Below are 21,086 nucleotides of genomic sequence, written 5' to 3'. Positions count from 1 at the left end.
ATAATAAGAAATTGTGAATTCATTTATCCAACCAGCACAGCACAAGAAAACTGTTGTGTATTAGATCTGTAGATCACATGTACAGTATATTAAATTCACTTGTAGACAGATAATTATGTTTCCATATAAAAGCCATTAAAAATAATAAATAATTAAATATATGTATGAATTGACAAATAATGTCTCAGGATCATGGATATGTTAGCTTCACTGCTAACAAATAGTAATAAATAGACCACTGCACATTCTCCACCACAATACCTTTACTTTATTCAAATTTCTCAAATACATAGATACCTGAACTTTTAAATTCATTTCACCCTTAGGCACTCAAAGCAAGTAATGCATATTACCAGGTAGATCCTGAAAATAAATCTAGCTTGTCTCATTTCCTTTCTCATTGCAGTCCTTATCCTGAGGAAGAATCAAAATGTCATTGCTGCAAGAGAAATTAAGTTAATAGAAGGTCTCTTCATGTAGCCTTCTCTAGGCAAGGGATAGGCTTGAAGGTCAGTTCAGTGTTCTCCATCAGTACAAAATCATATCTGCACAGCTGCAGCCTACAAAAAGTAGAAAGAAAAAACTGAACACAACAGAAGTCAACACTAACATAAAAATATTTCAGTATTTGAAATATTGAATCTCCAGTATTTACCAGCTCTCAGAGACGATACTCAGGACAAGAAGAAATATCTTCTTGTTTACGTTTACACACTATTTTACGTATCTCTAAAGTAGTTTTGCCACACTGAACAACAACCAGGAAATTAGCTGGATGGTGCAAAGTGGCATGAGTAAGAAACATGAAGATGAAATATTTCACCATTAAAGCTATTAGCTGCCATTCAAATTAATTCTTCAGAACAATGGTCCAAGAACAGCCCAATTCTTGTTAACACTGGACCTGAATAATTTATTTTGAGTTTCCTAGGTATTGAAGCTTCTCTGCTTTCATTCTACAGTGGAAAGTAGAACACCACATCATATAACTCATTCAATTGCAATGCCAGCAAGTGTAAGAAAGTTTCATGCAAGAGAATAGTTTGCCATCTAAACACCTAGAAAACTCAGAACTGCATAATACTGCATGAGCACATACAGAGGGAGACGTACACACAGAATATTACTTTTCAAGGTCAACATAGATGCTCTGCCTTTTAGGGCAGAAGCAGGTCACAGCTCTGCCCTTCATGTGCTACTATAGATGGTGAGAGCTGGTTTGACCAGGCTAATGACTAGCGTACCCTCTGATGGCACATCTAACTGTACTAGCTATGATACTTATTTTATTTAGAATTATCGTCTATACTGCTCTGAACATGCAATAAGGTTATAGAACATAATTCGCCTCAGACTGGGATGTAGTGTACAGTGAAACAGCTAAAGGACAAAGCCTGAGAAAGAGCATCCTGCCAAACCTTTCTGTTGTTGCCCATTAGTGCGAGATTTTCGACAAGTCTCTACCTGTCAGTATGTGAAAGGACTGTCAGATTTCTATATATGAATTTGAAACTTTGTAAGGTCCCTACAAAGCTAAGGCTAGATTTTACGACTAAAAGGATCAAGACAAATTCTGGTATTCTGTATAATGAAAAGCATAGAATTTCATCCAGTCCTTCATCCACAATTTGTTTTGATTTTAATTCAATGGTTGTACAGGGAGAAAAAAAGACATAAAAAGCACAGAAACTGCTAGCATTTTAATAGTCCTTGTAAAAGAGTATGAAAGAACTCACAGGGCAAATTTCCAGCTATAACAATGTAAGATTATTATATGCATCCATTTCCTGAGTTGACTTTCAACATTTCGCATAACAATATGATGCTGTATTTTAGCGTATTTGCAAGAGTGCTTGCAACGCAGCTGCACAATGTGTTAACGTAGCCAGCTCTCCAACAGCAGTCATCACCTAGGAAGGGCTTCATCTAACCACAGGGGACACAGTACTTAGACAAGCCATAATGATGAATACTAGAAATAAAACCATATGTTTTTTAACATATTCTGTCTTATTTGAAGTGCAATCCATCTAAGCTTGTGATTACTGAGTACCAGGAATGCCTTATGGGAGAGTAGTCCTGAGTGAGGAGCAAGTTCTCCAGTTCACTGACAGAGAGCGAAACAAGAGTTTTTGTTATGTGAGGCTTTTATAGTCCCTTAGCCCATGCGGTTTACCTGCCGTCTACTAAAAAGCAAGGGCATGCCACACTCATTTGTTCAGTAAAGGTATTAGTAAGGTTTTTATTATTACTCTTGCTCTTGTTTTCATTAAAGAAACCCAAAAGTAGCTGGGCAAAGTATCTCTAAGACCTTCACTTTCTCCATCAATTGAGTGTTAAGTGACTGACAGGTTCAAATGCTTTTTGGGACAACTGACAGCTGAGCATGTAGAAGTTAGGAAAACTTCCTGGCTTTATGAGTGAGCAGGAAGGATTTATGTCAGAGACCAGAAGAATAATCTGAAAATTATATGTACTTTTTAGCATTCTCACATTCACATACCATCTGTTTGAGTAATGGACCAACCCAGTAGACAATTGGTTGGTAATATTCCTCAAACTCCCACTGTCCACTATTAACCCAGATCTGGGGAGCCTGAGATTTCTATAGTCTTTTATCCCTGTATTTTATCTTTACTCTTTTTTATTGTATTTTATCTATAGTCTTTTATCCCCTGGATTTACCTACTACTTTATTATGGGGATAATTTAAATATTTTTAATGCAGCTTCTAGGTGATTATCTTGTATTCAAGTAATTGTTGTAATTACATGTAACTGAATAAGGTAAATATAAGTAGTTATAATTACAATGAGCAATTATGTAATTACGTGAACCAATAATGTTGTAGCATCTGCATTTAAATTACCTTCACAAGCTGATTCAAAACACTATTTTCCATTGCCATCTAAAAGTATCTAATGTGCTTATATGACTGCCATCTGTTCAGGCTCCGTATGAAGGATTTTAATGGTTCCTACTTTAAAGCAAATCAAGTGCATCTTACTTTAAAACTAACAAGAGTCAGAGTAACAGGAATGGAAACTCAAAACCATAAAGGCTGCTGACTGAAGATCTTCCATATTTGCCCGGTCATTAACTGAAAAAGTCCTGAATGTTGATAGGGTTGCATGAAATGTATCTTCTGATTTACCACCATCAGGTTGAGAAAAAAAAATTGCAATATGATTTAGAGCTTTTACTATATCTCATCACCACCTGTTTTTCAATAAAATCATGTCACTTCACCGGATATCTTGAGACTTATGGTCTTCCATATCTTAATGAGTATTCATTCTGGGGTACTATTTTGATTACCTAGTGTTCTGTTTCTTCCTAAGTCTGTCCCACCTATCTTCCCCCCTTTTTTAGTAAATACAAAACAGTAGATTAATTTAACAAGGTTTCATAATGTTTACAAAGGATCATACCCAATTCCTACTAAACTATTATCATATACCAAATCAGAAAGCCATAAATGTTATTTCTCAAGTTAACGAAATATACTGGCTTTAAACTTACTCATATTGTAATATGATTCCCACTCATTACTTATTTGACAAGTACCACTACTTATCACTACTGGGCTTTATTTTAAATTCTGACTTTGTTGAATCTGCCATTCATATGAAGCAAATAGATGTAAAGATTCTAATATAACATACTCTTTCTACTCCTGGATATTTCCTACCTATTCCATCTAATACATTATTTTCACAAGATGCAAACATTAAATGTAATTGGTAGTGCTATAGTACAAATACCTCTGAAGATTTAAAATAATGAGCATAGGACCATAGAATAGTTAGGGTTGAAAAGGACCTTAAGATCATCCAGTTCCAACCCCCCTGCCACGGGCAGGGACACCTCACACTAAACCATGTCACTCAAGGCTCTGTCCAACCTGGCCTTGAACACCGCCAGGGATGGAGCATTCACAACTTCCCTGGGCAACCCATTCCAGTGCCAACATATGGCAATACTGCTGAAATATTTAAAACCAGATATAATTAATAAAAGCTTATTAATGAAACAATTATAAAAAAACGCAGATTATTTGAGTTTTGGTGTAGGCAAGCACACGTTCTGGTCTTCAAAGGTGTTTATCTTCAGCAACAAGGCCAAAAACCTATTCCAGTAACACAGGTAGCTGAAGTGCTCTATTTTATGTGTGAAAAGCTGTGTACCGACACAACTAAGGTAAAAAAAGTTCTTAATAAAATTTATCTTCTGGAAGAGATCTTAACCGTTCAGGTATAAGTCAGACTGGTCTATGCAAGTGGTCCTTTTAAACACATTGCAACCAGACAACAGCAGCAGCCTCCTGTAACAAGCAGCATGCGTGACGTCTACATGTACAAGGGCGCTGTGCACTAAATGCTAATGAGCAGCTCTTCCACATGATAAATTTGATCCTAGTAGGATGAGAAGGATATTCATGCATCTAGGAATACATGATTAAAAAAGTCGATAAAGGTAAATACACATTTCTGAGGAAACATCCTGAGCACTTTAGTTGATGCACAATTTGGATACATGGCAAACACTTACCTTTCTGGATTATTGAGAGACTTTAGCCTCATCTGGAGAACCCTCAGCTTGTGTTTTGGTCCTATTACAGTCTTTGTAGAAAAGGTCAAGGACATTTTTGATATTTTGTCAAGGTCTTGGTAAAATCCAGTTAGTATTTTGACTCTTTGATATTGCTGAAATGTTGAAGCTTCACTAAAGAAAAATGATATTTTGAGTCAGGGGTGTGTTAGATGAATAATATTCATTGTTACTAAGAATTTATTAAGTTCAAAAATCTTGTGAGATGTATCAACTCTGAGCATTCAGAACAAGGACACCTAGAACTGGATTCAAACCAGCACCATGCAAAGACCTGTGGTAATTCATAAATGGACCATTTCAGTGTGAGGACCATTGCCTCTGACAGTAAGCTACATCCAGAAAGGAGCTGTGGAAAAGTCTTAACAATCTCATGTTACTTTTTGACTTACTTCTTAACAAGTTAAAGGTTTAGGAAACTTAGAAAATTAGTCCTATAAAGTGATTAAAAAAATTCAGAGACAAAGCACAACGTACCTATTCATCTCTGATTCTACTGTGTTTCCAGCATAGTCAGTCAATTTAACTTTAATGAAACCTCTCCTAATGTTTTTATTCCAGGTAGTAATATCCAGTAAGTAGTTATACACTGTAAAAAGAAATAGGAAATTTCTATTCAAGGCATGACCTTAACAGGATACAGTTGTTATTATCACCCTGTTAAAAGTATACATTAGTTGATGATAGGAATAGTGACTCTTTACTTCAAAGCATATTTTTCTGCCAGAAGTATTAATAAGGAGACAGACCTATAGGCCTGTGTAGCCTTGAGAGTATGTAGGGGCAAAGTCCAAGCAGACAGGAGCAGGGAAAAACAGTGGTAGCAGGTTTGGGTTGAGCTGAATGAGCACTGGGAATAGGAGTTGATTTATATAAAATCCATCACATCTTTGTTAGCCTCTCCTTGGCCCTTTGGAAGAAACAGTGATGTAAGCATGATCATCACTATAAAAAGAGATATTCAGACCCTGGTCACAAAATTTGCCAAGACAATGGAAAAAGCTAATGGGAAAATTTACTTTCACTTGGATTCTCCATAAGCCTATCTCCATACCCCAAATCAAAGAACCTTAAACATAGCTAATTAGAAAAGTGTGCTAACATTTGCCTGTGATAGTAGAGTCTGCTAATAAAAGAAACTGAATGAAAATCTACACTGGACATCTACATGGATATTTAGATACCTAAACTGATGCAGCTTCTGCTAATAAAAGAAATTGAATGAAAGTCTAAACTGGACATCTACATGGATATTTAGATACCTAAACTGATGCAGCTAAAGCCCATGCTGTGAAAATTCATTCGCATAGAGTATAACCCCGAAGCTAAGTTTTCCCTCCACTGTTTTACTTCGAGGAAGAAATGGACTTTTAAAAGTTGGACTAGCTTTAGTTGACTATGTGGTGCTCTCCTTCTGGGATGGAACATAGAGGTGTCCCTTTGTTGTCCCCCACCCAGGGCAATCTCCCATTTTTTGCCCTCTGAAAATGGCATCAATGATCCAGTCTAAGCAGGTTCTCTCAGCCCAGCTTTTTCCCTGTCACTTGATTCTCATTTTCTGGCTTCCTTCTTCCTCTTGGCAGTCCATCCCATTGCTTTAATGTTTTCATTATTACTTACTCTTCTGCCACAATCATTCTTCTTCCTCCAGTCTGCAAACTGACACTTAGCTCATGGTTTATTACACCATTTTACACACCAGCTAACAATAACTTTCTACTCTTAACATGCTTTCACTGCAGATCAGCTAACAAATAACAGCCATTTCATAAAGAGCTCATTATGCATGTATTCAGTCACTCACTGCAGAACGGGTCTTGGTCCGTGGTATCAAAATAAGCTTTCGTTGGTGAACTGTTTGGGATTAACATTTTTTTCCATCTATCAGCATAATAACCTGAAATCCAAAGTTTAAATATTTAATTTCAGACATTCAGAAAAATTATGATACAGACATAATTGCACAAAAGAACCTCACCCAAAGTGACAGATTTGTCTTTCATTTTCTTAAATATTCTCTGACAAAGTAAATTGAATTAGAAAATACAGGAATCCCCTGAGTATAATAGGATTTGGTATGCAAGTATTTCATTCTTCTGATATTGTAGTATCACTAAAATTGTCATAATGTAACAGTTGGACTCTATTTAGTCTAGAGTACGAACTCAAAAAAATAGTGCTTGTAAACTCCAGCATAAGTAATGAAAACAAACCCCAAAAAGCACCCCACGTATTTGCAGAGAACAGCTAGAGAACAGCTTCACATTAGGTAAAATTTCTTCCTCTCTTTTTTGAATCATTAAAATAAATATCTTTTTAATCCTTTAGTCTATAATTGTGATTATTCTTTAATAAGATGCTAGGTAGTCTGTACGGCTCCTTACCTTATGAATATGATGTAGAAAGAACTGTTGGGTTATACAACTCTATGCTTATTTTCTTTGGGACTTGATAACAGTCCTTGTTTCTAAAATGGCTGATCTTATTCTCTCCCTCTTAATTTCATTACCTAGACCGAACAATGAGGGCTAGTTCCTGGCTGCAGAGCTGCCACTGCAAGGCAGCAAGCAGGAAAGCTTGCAGTAGAAGGACTAAAAAATCAGGTGACACCTGAGTGTTCAAATATTTCTCCCTCTGTAGCTTGGGCATTCATTGTAAGTGCATTGGGCATGGCTAATAACCATGCTAGGGTAGTCCTGGAATCTTTCTGTCCTACTATAAGGTCCCATTACAGTTGTGTTTTATTATAAAATAGCATACAGATCTGTCTGTCTATGCTTTTTCTTCAACCTGATCTACCTAGTGTATGTGTACATCCCCATAAAAGGATGTAAAAAATGCATGTATTTAAAGTTGACTTCTTACTTTAAAAATTAATTCTTTAGAAAACCCTGCAAACTAGGAAATGCTCACGCTATTGTAGCTCTCTACAAACTGTTCCCAGATCCTCTCTAAAAGCAATAAAATCCCAAAAGGCTAAAAACCCTTCCAAATAAAAGCTTGATTCCAAAAGAAGAGGGAGAGAAACCATGAAGACTCTATAAATATTATTACTCTTCAATAAATGTGCTCTAGGGATGGTAACATACTGTCAAAGCTTGTAAAAGTGATGAACTAGGAAGCAGCAGTTTCTCTGTGGAGAGGAAATACATTGTGAACCCATTTCAGACTAGAAACTATAATGATCAAGATTAGGAACACTCAGCACCTGTGTCTAGCAGAGACAGCTATAAAGCAGACAAAGCCATAAACTTTAAACTACTTTAAACAGTATGCAGCTTTGCATGTGATCAGTCTCTATGGATCCCTTAACACGATACTACAGATCTCTGGAGTGGCCCCAGAAAGAACTAGGTTGTATTTCCCCCAAACTCTCACCCAGCCTAGAGCAGATTTCACAGCACTCACCCAGTATTGGGCAGGACATTGGGTGGAAAGCTTCACAATTGACACATTTTCCTCTCTTGTAATCAAAATAAGAGTCACAAGGATATGTTATTATGTCGCATCTTCTTTTCAAAGATGATAAGAAGAGAAAGACGGATCTTTGATGGTCACACTTAAAATACTGAAGTCCTTCAGGAAAGATAAGATTAAATACTCAGAGAATATGTAATAATTTTATTTTCATGAAATGAAAGGTTTTATCAGAGTAATACCATTTACCTGAGTCATTCTTAGCTAGCCCTGCTTTTATTCTTTGTTAGTTGACCACACACAGAGACAAGAGAAAATTGAAGACTATTTTGAATATTACACTTATAGAGAAAAATCTAAAGGTTTTATACTTAAGAAATAGTCTCCCAAATCATATCAGATTTACAGATTTATTTTTTTTTTTTTTTTTTTGCTAGAAAACATAAGTCTGAGTTAAAATTTGCCTGTTTTGGGTGGTAATAAATTTCTTCCTCTCCTAACAGAACAAATTATGAGGACTGTACAGATGAAGATGATTCTGAGTTTTAAGCAATTTTCCTAAACTCACAGACATACAAGTGGAAGCCCTATGCTTTTGCAGCAGCTCTAATTTGTAGCACCGCTATGCAGATTAGTGGTGCTGCAATAGAAACATAGACAGACTTAAACATATGCAAAAAGAGTAAAAAAAACAGCAGTGGGAAGCAGCCTTGCTTAAGATTTTGGGGGCTGAAAAAAGCAAAATTCTGCAGCAAAAGATCATATCATAAAACTGTTTTTATCCTAGAGCTTGAAGGACCCATCAAACCCTAGTTCATCCCTGCCAGTGAGGAGGAATCTAAGACACAGTGAAGACTTGAAAGCCTTGCCTTCCATGTCATATGCAAGTGATCCTGTCCAAACCACTTGGACACAAACAGCTTCCTCCATGACTAGTCATACATAAACATAGAATAATAATGATCACTATATGATAGTTGTATATATATATTATAATATAATAATATGATTTTATCATGATAATAATGCTGATATAGTGAAATATGTATGCTCATAGGAAAATACAAAAAAAAGATGTCAAATGTATTTGTTATTTCTCATTTGCTGAGTGGAGGTGGAAAAGAAAGGATCCGATGGCCTCAGATCCCATATTAATGAATACATGCAGTGTCCATTGAATTCAGTTTAACTTCTTTTGATTCTATCTCAGTCTTTTCTCATTAATTGAACACATTCATATTTACCGCTGAATACTGTTTGTGGACAACCAGGCTGATCCGTTCCTCCATTTGGATAGAAATCAATGGTTCCTAAAGGTTTCTTGAAACCTAGTGCTAAAGTAAAACCATCAGGAATCAACATCATAAGCAGAACTATCCAGTCAATTATTTATCATTACATTCCTTACAAAATAACGTGAAGGTTTTAATGGAAATTTTTGCAATTATACTGCTCTTTTGTTCTCTAAATGGAATCTGTGTTATGAGTTAGAATCACAAAACCCACCAAAAAATGGGGTTTTTTTCCGGTTTAAGAAAATTATACACATGTGAAATGCTGTACATAAATGTATAAAAATTTGTGTTAAGATTCCTACTGCCACGAAAGAAAAAGGAAAAAACAGAAGCAACTATTCAGTGCTGTATCAGACATTATTTGCACAAAGATAATGATGAAATTCATGTTCTCTCCAGCAAACAAAATTCTTTCCCAATGTAATTTTTGTTACAGTAAGATCTTCCATTTTTTTGCATACAACATTGGATTCCGAGCTACACTAATATAAGCAATATATCAAAGCAGAAAAATCTGTATCTGCTCCATAAAAGATCATGAGTAGCTTTAGCTCAATCTTACCTGTCTTCCTTTTTACCACAACTTATCTTTATTCACATAATATGAACATTAAAACCCCAGGTTTTTTAAAGATTCATATACAAATGTGTATAGTAAAAAGCTTAATTTTCAACATTGTAAAAGAAACTGGTGTGAAACTACACAAATACTGCGATGAGAGTGGTAGGTGTGAAAAGTTTACTTATAATTCTGAGCAAAACATTAACCAGGATTATAGCATGGATGAGCATTTACAATATTCTTTGTTTTAACCTTACAATAATGTGGTTTACAACTTTAAGCACTGGATCTGTAGTGTACTACCATGATACAGCTGAGATGGGGTGCCTCAGAAAGGACTAATTCAGTTATAATCACATGCTAACAACTGCTATGTTCATACACACTAGCACAGCAAAAGAATGTTAATACTGAACCATTTTGGAAGTGGCAGTATCATAAATCAATGCAATAAGCATGCTTTACTCAGTGTGCGGGCCTGTTCTTTTCGTATTCAGAAGGAATATACTATAACAAACAAGACATAAATGACTGGCGTTATCGCTACTTTAGCATTATATTAAATAGACTCATGACTATCTGGTTATCTACATATGCCTTCAGTTAGCTGTTGGACATGAAAGTTATTTCAATATTTTCAGGTTCAGCCATCAAGCTTCACTTACTCAATAACCTAGCTACTTTTGTGAGAACCGAACAAAACAGCTCACTACTGCTTAAGTTACTAGCAAAGCTGAGTTTCAATTTCTTTTTATGAATAGGCATAATAACATACAGTATGATTTTAAAATTATAGACATTAGTAGAAAGCAACAGCACAGCAATCTACATGATAACACAAAATATGTTACCAAAATATCCTTTCTCTTTTGCTTTCCTGCCTTTCCTCAAGTTCAAATAGGAAAGCTATTACCATTAGTCATTACCATCAGTATCTGAATGGATTACATCAACAAACTGTGCATCAGTTCGATCCAGTCTCCCTTCTGGTGGTTCTCGAGTGAACAAAGGGCCTGCTGGATCAAGACCTAAATAAAAATAACACTAGCATTACAAATCCTGGGGTCTGGTTCTACAGATCTATACAGACCAATGTATACGATTCTATTTAAGCACTATTCATCAATGACTCTTCATATTCCTGGGATAATTATAAAAATAAAACCCAGTACAGTTCTTCCCAAGTTTCCATTCTTCAACTTGCTAAGCAAAGGGAGGGTTCCTACAAGAGTGATAAACCCATCTCTTTGAATTTCTCTCTCTCCATAATTCATTGTGCTCATCTCCCACTTTCCCAGGTGAAGATAAGCCAGCAGCATTAGGGATCAAATCCTGAGAAGTATAAACACTGCAGATTCTCATGCATTTTAGAGACAGGGAGTTATTGTTGTGCAGCCCTGAAGCCTGGTAAATTTCAAGATGGTAATTTCTGTCCTTCGCTGAAAAGTGAAATTGTTCGCTGAGGTTTGTTCTGCTCCTATTTTCTTGACAACAAAATCATAGACAAAGTGAGGAAAAGAAAAAGCAGCAAACATGGAAAATGAAACTGTCAAGGCAAAACATATTTCTACACTTCAATGACTCCTAATTACATTCTCACTGACTAAAGGACAGGGACATTGCATGACCTTAGATTATCTAAATTTACATTATGATTTAACTGCCAGATGTGCTTTAACAACTAATATAGGAAGGTTCTCTCTCAAGATCAAGATAACCAAGTCCCAGACTACCACAGAAGATCACGGAATGCCAGGAATTTGCATTCATAGTACCCCAGGTGACAAAGGTAATTGGTTTAGTCCACTAATTAGTTTCATACTTTCAAAACCTCCAAACAGTGAGGAAGAAAATAACTTTTTCTTTTATTTTTTTTTTAAATCTCATTTTTCCAACATTTCCAATAGTTTGGGGCACCGGCTCAACTTCTTTGAAAGAGAAAGTATCAAAACAGCCTCATAAGAGGTTATAATCCTTGTGTATTCAGACTATTCAATCTTTGCCTTTATTTATCCACATCTGTAATTATAAGAAGGAGGTTGAAATATCTCATATAATTCCATTTACCAGTGAGCATCTGAGTTGAGAGGACACAGACCTGCTAGCCTAGCACTGTAGTCAAGTCTCAACCAGTGATGCAAACAAACTCTAGGGAATTGTGTAAAGCATAATTGAGTATTCTTAACCAATGGAATATGGCTGGAGCCTGTCACACTCTTAGAAAATGCCCTAATTTTCAGATTACTGTACAAAGAGGTGTGGAGTCTCTAATGCCCTTTGTTAAGGCTTGCTTCTGGCTCTTCTTACATTTTTGGAAACAAATTACTTAAGTACTGTGAAGAGAGGGTTTGGAGCTATAAACCTCAAGGAGAAGCAACTTCCTCCTTTCCGCCTGAAAACAGCTGCTCTCTTAAATCCTAAACGCTATCAGGCTCCAACAGTCTCTTCTCCCCTTAGCATCTTTTTTGAGAGTTAGCTTAGTCAGTTTCCTTCTCAACACACTAGCTGCAGTGAGTTCTGCTCTTTCACTGCAAGAAGTATTTGAGGCCTTAAGTGCACTCGAGTCAGCACTATGGCTTCTGCAATAGGAATCAGCACCTAAAAGTTAAACATAAACTTTGTGTAGTCCTGAAAGATGTACCCGCATTGAGGGTATTCCAGTGTTCACTGTACGCACCTGTGCTGGTTCTGGCTGGAGTAGAGTTAATTTTCTCCATAGTAGATAATATGGGGCTGTGTTTTGGATTGTGCTGAGAACAGTGTTGATAACACAGGGATGTTTCGGTTACTGCTGAGCAGTGCTTGCACAGGGCCAAGCCCTTTTTTGCTCCTCACTGCACTAGCAAGTAGCCTGGGGGTGCACAAGGAGTTGGGATGGGACTCGGCCAGGACAGCTGACCAAACTGACCAAAGGGATGTTCCAGACTGTATGGTGTCATGCTCAACATATAGAGCTGGGGGAAGAAGGTGAAAGCGCAGGGACTTTTGAAGTGATGGCATTTGTCTTCTCAAGTCATGTTATGCATGATGGAGCCCTGCTGTCCCGGAGATGGCTGAACACGCCTGCCATGGGAAGTGGTGAATGAGCTCCTTGTTTTTCTTCGCTTGCACACACATCTTTTGCTCTACTTATTAAACTGTTTTTATCTCAACCCAGGAGTTTTCTCACTTTTTCTCTTCTGGTTCTTTTTCCTATTCCCACTGTGGGGGGAATAAGTGAGTGGCTGGCTGGGGTTTGGTTGCTGGCTGGAGTTAAACCACAACAGCACCAATCCTGCACATGGCAATGCTGATCATGCAACAAGTATGAGGTAATATTTGTAGTGTCCATTCATAGGTTTCATACCTCATCTAAGCTCCCCATACAAGATAGCTGAACGTACTAAAGCCTACACTATGTTCAGGTACTTCAAACTGAAACTAAATCCTTGTGCCTGATTCCTGTGATCTGACCAAGAGCTTTTGAATTTCCTTTCAGAGGGACCTGACTTGCTCTGTCAACTAGACATATGATTTAACTTAACTGGCATTTGGATGTAGCACTCAATTTTCGTTTGAGAGACTAGAGGTAAACAGGGTATAAAATTTCAGCTGCAATTTATGTTCTGAAGGCAGACTTCCTCAATTTTCTGAACTTGTTTCAGGAATACATTTTTCCTCACATATATAACTAAATAATTCTCATTTGTTGATATTTCAGTGCTAGCATCCATGTGATTTGCAGCTATGACAACGATACAAGGTACATTAGAATATATATCAGGATTAAAAGACTTACCTGTAATCCTGCCAAGCTTGCCATTATACTTCTGGCCAACAAAACCAGCTATATGAGCCCCAAGACTAACTCCAATCATATACATAGAGTAAAGAGAAGCTCCATCCATCTATTAGGGAAAAAAAAATCAATCACCAAACAAAGCCATAACCACACAAAGTTACGTGAGCAGACATCATTAGACTGATTTAGTTTTCACTTTCTGTCAGTACTCAAAGTTATTTCTCTAACTTTAGAAACAAATGAAAATTACAAAGTTCTTGTCAATTTGCCATTCTGTACTAGTTAAACAGTTCAACAATCATGAAATTATTTGACTAGAAACATGTAAAAAGGAAGCTTGAGTCACATTTCTTCCAAAATATCACCCTAGTTAGTATGGGAGCAGGGAAAGGAAGGGGAAGACATTTACCAGATACGAGAAAGATGAACCAAAACTATGAACTAGGAAAAAAAAATAGTAAACTATCTTCCTCTGCCTTATCCTCCCAATAAAATAGATTAAACTATCAACAAAGACTTATAGCACAGAACTGCAGAATAATGGTGCGAAATGCACACCTGCAGGAATGCCTTAGGATGCCCATTCTACAAAGCAGGCAGTACTTAGTAAAGTAAACAGAACAAAACCAAAACTACTGAAGAACTCTGAAACACTGTCAGCAGACCTGTTGGAATCTCTGCAGAGTGACAGGACGTTATGTGGGATTTGGTACATTAATGTGTCTCAGAATGAATTAACAAAGGGCTCAAGGCAGCATGCAAGTATGCAAGTGATAGCTGTGGGACACAGTATACCCAACGACCACCACTTTGATAACTTGCACAACTACTAAAAATACTTTTTCAACCCACCCTGGGTTGGAGACTATTCTTATAGTCCTATTTTATTTTTCTATTCTTTAACAATAAATTTACGTATAACAGCTTGTTATCAATATACCTAGTCCCAGAGGACAGATTCTGATAGGCTTTCTCTTCTTTCACCCCAGCCTTTTTCAAAACTGATTTTTTTTAACTCAAATTCCTCATGAATGCTATCTTACTACACAGCATTCAAAATTTCTGAGAATGGCTGTGAAAAGAAGTAGTGAGAACAGAAGACAAATCAAGTGATAAATGTAACAATGACATAAATGAGTTTTGTTCACTTGACTAAGCAATGAATTCAAAGCCAAGTGAAGACCACCAGCATCAACAATTGTTTCAGCAACTCCCTTTAGAATCACAAAGTTTATACTATTTGAGAACAAATATTTATATCTGTCAGTGATTTCCTTTTCATTTAAATCTTTAATTGTAGTAGTTTAATAGTAAAAAAAAACAACAATGCTTTTGTAAAATTTTAATGCTGCATACTATGTGGGCATCTCTCACTTCACCTCCTCACTGGTGCATTCGCTCTTTCCAGAAGACCTAAAACTTCCAGCTTGAGTAAAGCAATTGGAGGCATTCTTCAGTGAAAGCGAAATAAGAACTGAGCTGAAATTTAAGATATGCAGTAATAACAGCATGCAAACTTAGTAAATACTTTGGTAAAGAAATGTCATTTGATATTGCTCACTGGGCTTCTTTTTAGAGATATTTAAATATCCATTCCCAGCCAAACTCTGCTATTTAAAGTTATTCAGAGCAGATGCAACTCTCTGCCTTACCAGCATCTGGTCAACATAGTTCTTCAGTATTTCTGCAACTTTTCTGCAGTTTTCAACAGCAGATACATAGTTCACAGTTGTAGCACCACGATTCCAATCTACTATAATAAGATTAATATCCTCTGAAGACAGTAAAAGCTCCTTTATATCACCCAGCCATGCTGGTGGAGATCCCGTTAGTCTGAAGCCATGAATAACAAAGACAATTTTCTTGGAGGTATTAAGGTACTCAGATGCAGCAACATTGTGTTCAATGAGCCTCTCAGAACAATTTGGGTTTTCCCTTGTGTACAGCAGTAACTGGACTTGGAGTTCTGTTCCAGATAGAGCATTGCCTATATTAAGATCTGTGAATTCAGGACATTTTTCCTCGTCATCTGAAAAAGACGAAAATGTTGGACAGTCATTTGATGAATTAGACCACTTGAAATAGCACCTGAAATACCACCTCTTCACTTTTTCTTCCACATTTTTCCACTAAAAGTGAAGAGCTTACTTTTTCTTCACTCCAGACCTTTGGAATATGGTGCCAGAATGTGCACTGTACAGCACGCAGTTTAACTACTGACTCTGCAAATACCACTATGCTTCTCTGAACCCTTCTAATATAAAATCAACCTTTGCAATTGTTCCTGAACAATATTTTCTCTATAATTAATATGAACTTGTGAACAGTTTTGATAAGATCCTTTGCTTAAAACCACCAAATTTAGGTTCTCAGAACTTTTTCACACCTAGTGTGCATTGTTTGGACAGGAAAACTGTTGTGGTTGTTTCTCCTTCTTTCGGCCAGGGTAGCAAAGTTGCCAGTCCTTAGCCTCATTGACCTAGCAGTAAGAAACAATTGCCTGACAGTATAGGGATGACCCAGACCCCTTCCCTCATTTTGGATCATTTTAAGGACACTATTGCCAAGAAACAAAGAAAGAAGATGAAAAAATAGTATCCTGTTCTGAGTTTGAATGGCAAGAACCTGTAAGGTCAATGTACATTCTGGCCCAAGAAAAATGTGGTATTTGACATTATTGTGATGGTGATGAGGCTCTGGAACTGGTTGCCCAAAGAAATGGTAAATGCTCCATCCCCGGCAGTGTTCAAGGCCAGGTTGGACAGAACCTTGGGTGACACAGTCTAGTGTCCTTGCTCGTGGCAGGGGGTTGGAATTAGATGATGTTAAGGTCTTTTCCAACCTTAACTATTCTATGATTCTATGATTTCTGTACTCAAGTAGCTATGCTATACAAAGTTAAGCTACAGAGCAGTCAGGACCAACAAGAGGAAGGTGTTTTTCAAAAAAGCCTAAAAAGACTGTACGTATCAAGGTCAAAAGTTAACTTTTTGAAAAGTAATCTTTGGCTGCTGAGGTCACATTGTGTGGATAAGCCATTTCAGGATTCTAGGTGCAACGCTGAAGCCTGTCACAGCTCTTCTGCATGGCCCATTCACCTTCACTATGGTGTCAGCTGGTCCAAAGAAATGTAGGCCCATCTCTTGACTTCTTGGCCATGTTACTTTGCACAAGGCTTTTGTCTGATATGTGATGGCACCTTCCTCAGCTCTTCTGTCATTAACAACTTTGTAAAACAAGTCAACATCTAGAAGGCAAAAGTAGAAATAGTACCTACTCAGTTCCTTAAAAAAATATTTTTAAAATAAACTGAATTCCTCAGAACTTTTGAGGTCAAGGAGAGGCAGATGTAGCTCTTCTCCTTTTCCCAGGAAGCAGCAAGCAGGAAGAACTAAAGCCACAATATTTGCACATCTGAGACAGCCAGCAAGCCCTCACCAGTTGATAAAGCTGTGAAAGGCAAGCGTGTGTATGTGTGTGTTACAAAGTATCTGAAAAATGCATTTGATACCATAAACCAAATCTAATCAAAGCTATACAAAACAAAACAATGTGAATTACAGCACCTAACATGCAGTAAAGACAGTAGAAACACTAATTCACTCAGGGAACTAGACTAATCACCTCATATATGGCCAAACCATATATGTCAAATGACTACACCGGTTACCTCTGGACTGGACATCACAAAAAATAATGGATATTTGCAGCCGGAACAGGGCTGAAGTTACAGAGTCTTAGAAAAAGCCTGAAACATCCTGTCTCAAATCAACCGGACAAAAGTTTCATGCCTTATTTTCATCACAATAGCTAAAATTATTACATGTGAGAAAAGTTAGACTTAATAATATTTCAATATAAATATCACTGTTCTCTTCATTTAGACACTGAATAATTTAAGTAACTTTGACTGACACTACTGTGAAGGTTATTAACTGACTAGTGATACAAGAAGGAAACTCATTTCATTGATTAGACTTATCATAGAATCACAGAATGGTTTGGGCTGGAAAGGACCTTAAAGCTCATCCAGTTCCAATCCCCTGCCATGGGCAGGGACACCTTCCACTAGAGCAGGTTGCTCCAAGTCCCGTCCAACCTGGCCTTGAACACTGCCAGGGATGGGGCAGCCACAGCTTCTCTGGGCACCCTGTGCCAGGGCCTCAGCACCCTCACAGTGAAGAACTTCTGCCTAAGAGCTCATCTCAATCTATCCTCTTTCAGTTTAAATCCAAGCAGAAGTTCTGAAACTGAAAGCTGATCAGCTGCAATTGCCTTGAGTTTAACAAAAATAATAAAGAACCTGGCAAAATATCATACATATGACATGATACTGAGGTATTAATAGAATGTATCACATTTAATTTCTAGTTTTTGTATAATGATATACAATGATAGAACCAGAATACAAGTTCTATTACACAAATGTTGTATACATAGCTGAAATAAAAACCAGCTACTTGACAGATGATCTTAAGATCCCTTCTAACCCTAACTATTCTATGATTCTATGATTACATTTTCGCTATTCAGATTCAAAGCTACAACATGAAACTCATTTTTGCCTAATATTCTTCTTAAATGCAAGTTTAATCACTGATCCACACAATTCAGTCCTACATATCTAACATATAAAAGAGTCATGCTAAGATAATGTTGAACATATCCATTTAGATGTTTTGAATTCTTATCATTTGATTGGTAGAAATAAGAATGCAATGACAGTGCAATGACAGTGACACAAAACAGTTTTGTCCATGGAACTGAGAGATCTATTACAAGGAAATAATTTAACTGACGAAACCTATTTACTAGCTGGCAAACATCAAAGGGAAGCAACTCATTTACTTATGACTGTGAAATGACAGCAGTTATTCTGTGAAAGTAAATAGACAAAGAAAAGATGATGTCATTACTGTGGAATTAGGTAAGTACTGTAAATAGATTTCTAGATTTAATACTCTGCATAGTTTGGTAAGGATTCATTAAGGGGAGGTTTTTCAGACTCCTATTTCTGATTGATTACTGGAAGGAATATCCCAACTGCCCTTTGTGCACACTTGTGGGAGTACTCACATACACTTTTCTGTACAATCAGAACATATAGACAGGCATCGGGCTGTCACATGTTCAGTTTAACTCAATTTATATGCAATTTTAACTTTCCTGTGTATGTTTAAGTATCTTCAGTGGTTGAAAGGGGAAAAATCTTAAGTGCACACTGACTTCCTTGTAACTAAATTTTACTGTTTAAAGCATAAGACATAGCTTGAATACCTGTCAACCTATCAAATCAGCAGTAAACAATATGATTATGCTACTATGTTAGAACTATTTCACAATTACCTCTTTACTTTGTACAAAGTGCACATACCTGAGTGTGTCTGAGTGCAAAGTACAGCCAGAGATAAAGTATCAGGCTTCGTTCTATTTATTTTAAAATGAAAACCTACATCTCAGTTTCAAAGTAATCAAATTCTCTTTACTAATTGACTGCTCCATGAGACATAATTCACAAGGTATAAATATGTTGGCCAACTGAAATGAAGGAATACTCCTTTTTTTTAATGCTTTAATAAAAGCAAAAAATACATCACAAAGAATAATCTAATGGTTCTTACCTGATTTCACCCAGGATATCAAATAGATGAAGAAACACAATTTCAGCACGTGGAAACGGAAAAAAGTGATAGGTAAAATCCACAGACAAGTGACAAATTGCATGTTTCCTTTCAGCATGCTAGATTTCTAACCTGAATGCCACTAATGAAGTAAGTGACATGCAGAGTAGGAAGGAGAAAGCAAAGCTGTATACAAGCTTCTGCAATTCATGACTCCTCCTATTGAAAGACTCCAGTAAATAGGGTGGTTTCTGCTCTTTAAGGGTTGGAACTGGTTTTTAATCTGTTTCCCTCTCTGCCTATCAGTAGATATACACGTAAGCAATTATGTTATGTACTACTGATAACACTGTGACACATTGGAATTCAGGAAGCAGAATAACTAGAGGTACATCACCCTAGAGACCCACCGTGTGTCTTCTTTTAAGCGTCACCCAATTGCAATTAGAGGCACTGAGATGGGCAAAAGAAACTCGAAACAAAAAGTCATTCTGGTGACAGAAGGATTTTTCTGTAAGAACGTGAAAATAATTCTGAGAAGTGTATCTCTATGGATTATTCTTGCACAAAGTTATCTTCCGAGCTTTTTCCAAGGTGTCATTCTCTAGGCTAAATCCAGAGGTCTGTGGCATCCTTATATGGGAGAGAGATGTAGCTTAGAGTCCCACAAACCTCACTCAACCCCTGACTTGCTGGTTGTTTCGGGTATGTCACTCCATTCATTCCCTCTGTGTTCCCAACTACAAAATTGATGAAGAAACATTGATTTTTGTGAAACTCATTTATTTACAAACCAGCTCAATGGGTAAATACAAGAGGAAAAACTTCAGTTTCTTGGAGTTCATAATGAAGCAAAGAGGCAGATAAACTCTGCATTATTCAAGTGAGAAGTCTGGATCCCCAGTTTGTCTGTATCTGGCCCCCAATTATTTCCACTGCAGGAGTAAGAAAAACATACCATAACCACTCAAATGTGAAGCAGACACATGCCAGAAATGTTTTTTGTAGTCTATCCTTCCCAGTGCTTCTAAGCATAAGGTCTAGGTCTCCCTCTTTTCCTACCACAACAGTTGGTGTTGTGTGTTTCATTACTTTTAAGTGGTTGGTCTCTTCAGCTGGCTTTATGATTCTGAGCAGGTCAACAAAGCTGTGCTACACAAGCTTCTGCAGCAGATGGGCAGTCTCTTCAAAGGCTTCTCCACTTTCAGTGCAGCTACAAGAAGAAGATGCAGTACATCTACTCACATGAAAATCAACTCAGCTTACTTAATCGGTGAGCTTTTATTATGTTTTCGCTTCCATTTTTCAAATTTGTCACCCTATTCTGACTAAAGTTCACTAAGGCAGCTCTTGTTACTCCTTTGCATTCCCTCTTCATCTCAAATCTTTTGACACTTCGTCCAACTGCTATAAAAGCACAGCCTTTGTTACATAGAATAAGTAATGGTATAGTCAATTCAACTCTCTCCTTCCAACCTTTCAATACAGATAATTGTTACAAGAAAAACTAAGTGCACTCAAGCAACCACCAGTAAGGCAGCCTCAGCATGCACCCAGTGTGCAGTACTCATTCACATACAAGTTAAAGCATGGAGAACTCAACACCAGTAAAATCAAACTGTTAATAGCCCCAGTAAAACACCTACCATACTTATCCAAGACTAAGATCACCTGATCTTAGAAGAAAATCTGACATATGTACCTTCATATATACATAATGCCACTAGTTGTGAATAAATTGTTAATGCTTGCTCATTCACACATTAATTGGGAAAAGGAAGGAAATGTTAAGCTCCCTC

At 37.0% G+C, this 21,086-nt stretch overlaps 1 protein-coding gene across 1 annotated transcript; it reads right to left on the bottom strand.

The window, feature by feature from the left end:
* Positions 1–245: 245 nt before the first annotated feature.
* LOC136012561 (lipase member H-like) lies at positions 246–19,480 on the bottom strand. The gene is made up of 10 exons (XM_065675655.1): positions 19,288–19,480; positions 15,319–15,695; positions 13,664–13,772; positions 10,812–10,913; positions 9,273–9,362; positions 8,020–8,187; positions 6,416–6,508; positions 5,089–5,200; positions 4,552–4,725; positions 246–560 (listed from the first exon to the last, which is right to left on the bottom strand). The coding sequence occupies exons 1-10, from the start codon at positions 19,403–19,405 to the stop codon at positions 473–475; spliced, it is 1,431 nt and encodes a 476-aa protein (XP_065531727.1). The 5' UTR covers positions 19,406–19,480; the 3' UTR covers positions 246–472.
* Between the last annotated feature and the right edge of the window lie 1,606 nt (positions 19,481–21,086).

This window comes from Lathamus discolor, chromosome 4 (assembly GCF_037157495.1).
Source record: "Lathamus discolor isolate bLatDis1 chromosome 4, bLatDis1.hap1, whole genome shotgun sequence".
Classification (NCBI taxonomy): Eukaryota; Metazoa; Chordata; class Aves; order Psittaciformes; family Psittacidae; genus Lathamus; species Lathamus discolor.
The sequence above is the reverse complement of the archived record's forward strand: the minus strand, read 5'-3'. Positions and strand labels throughout refer to the sequence as shown.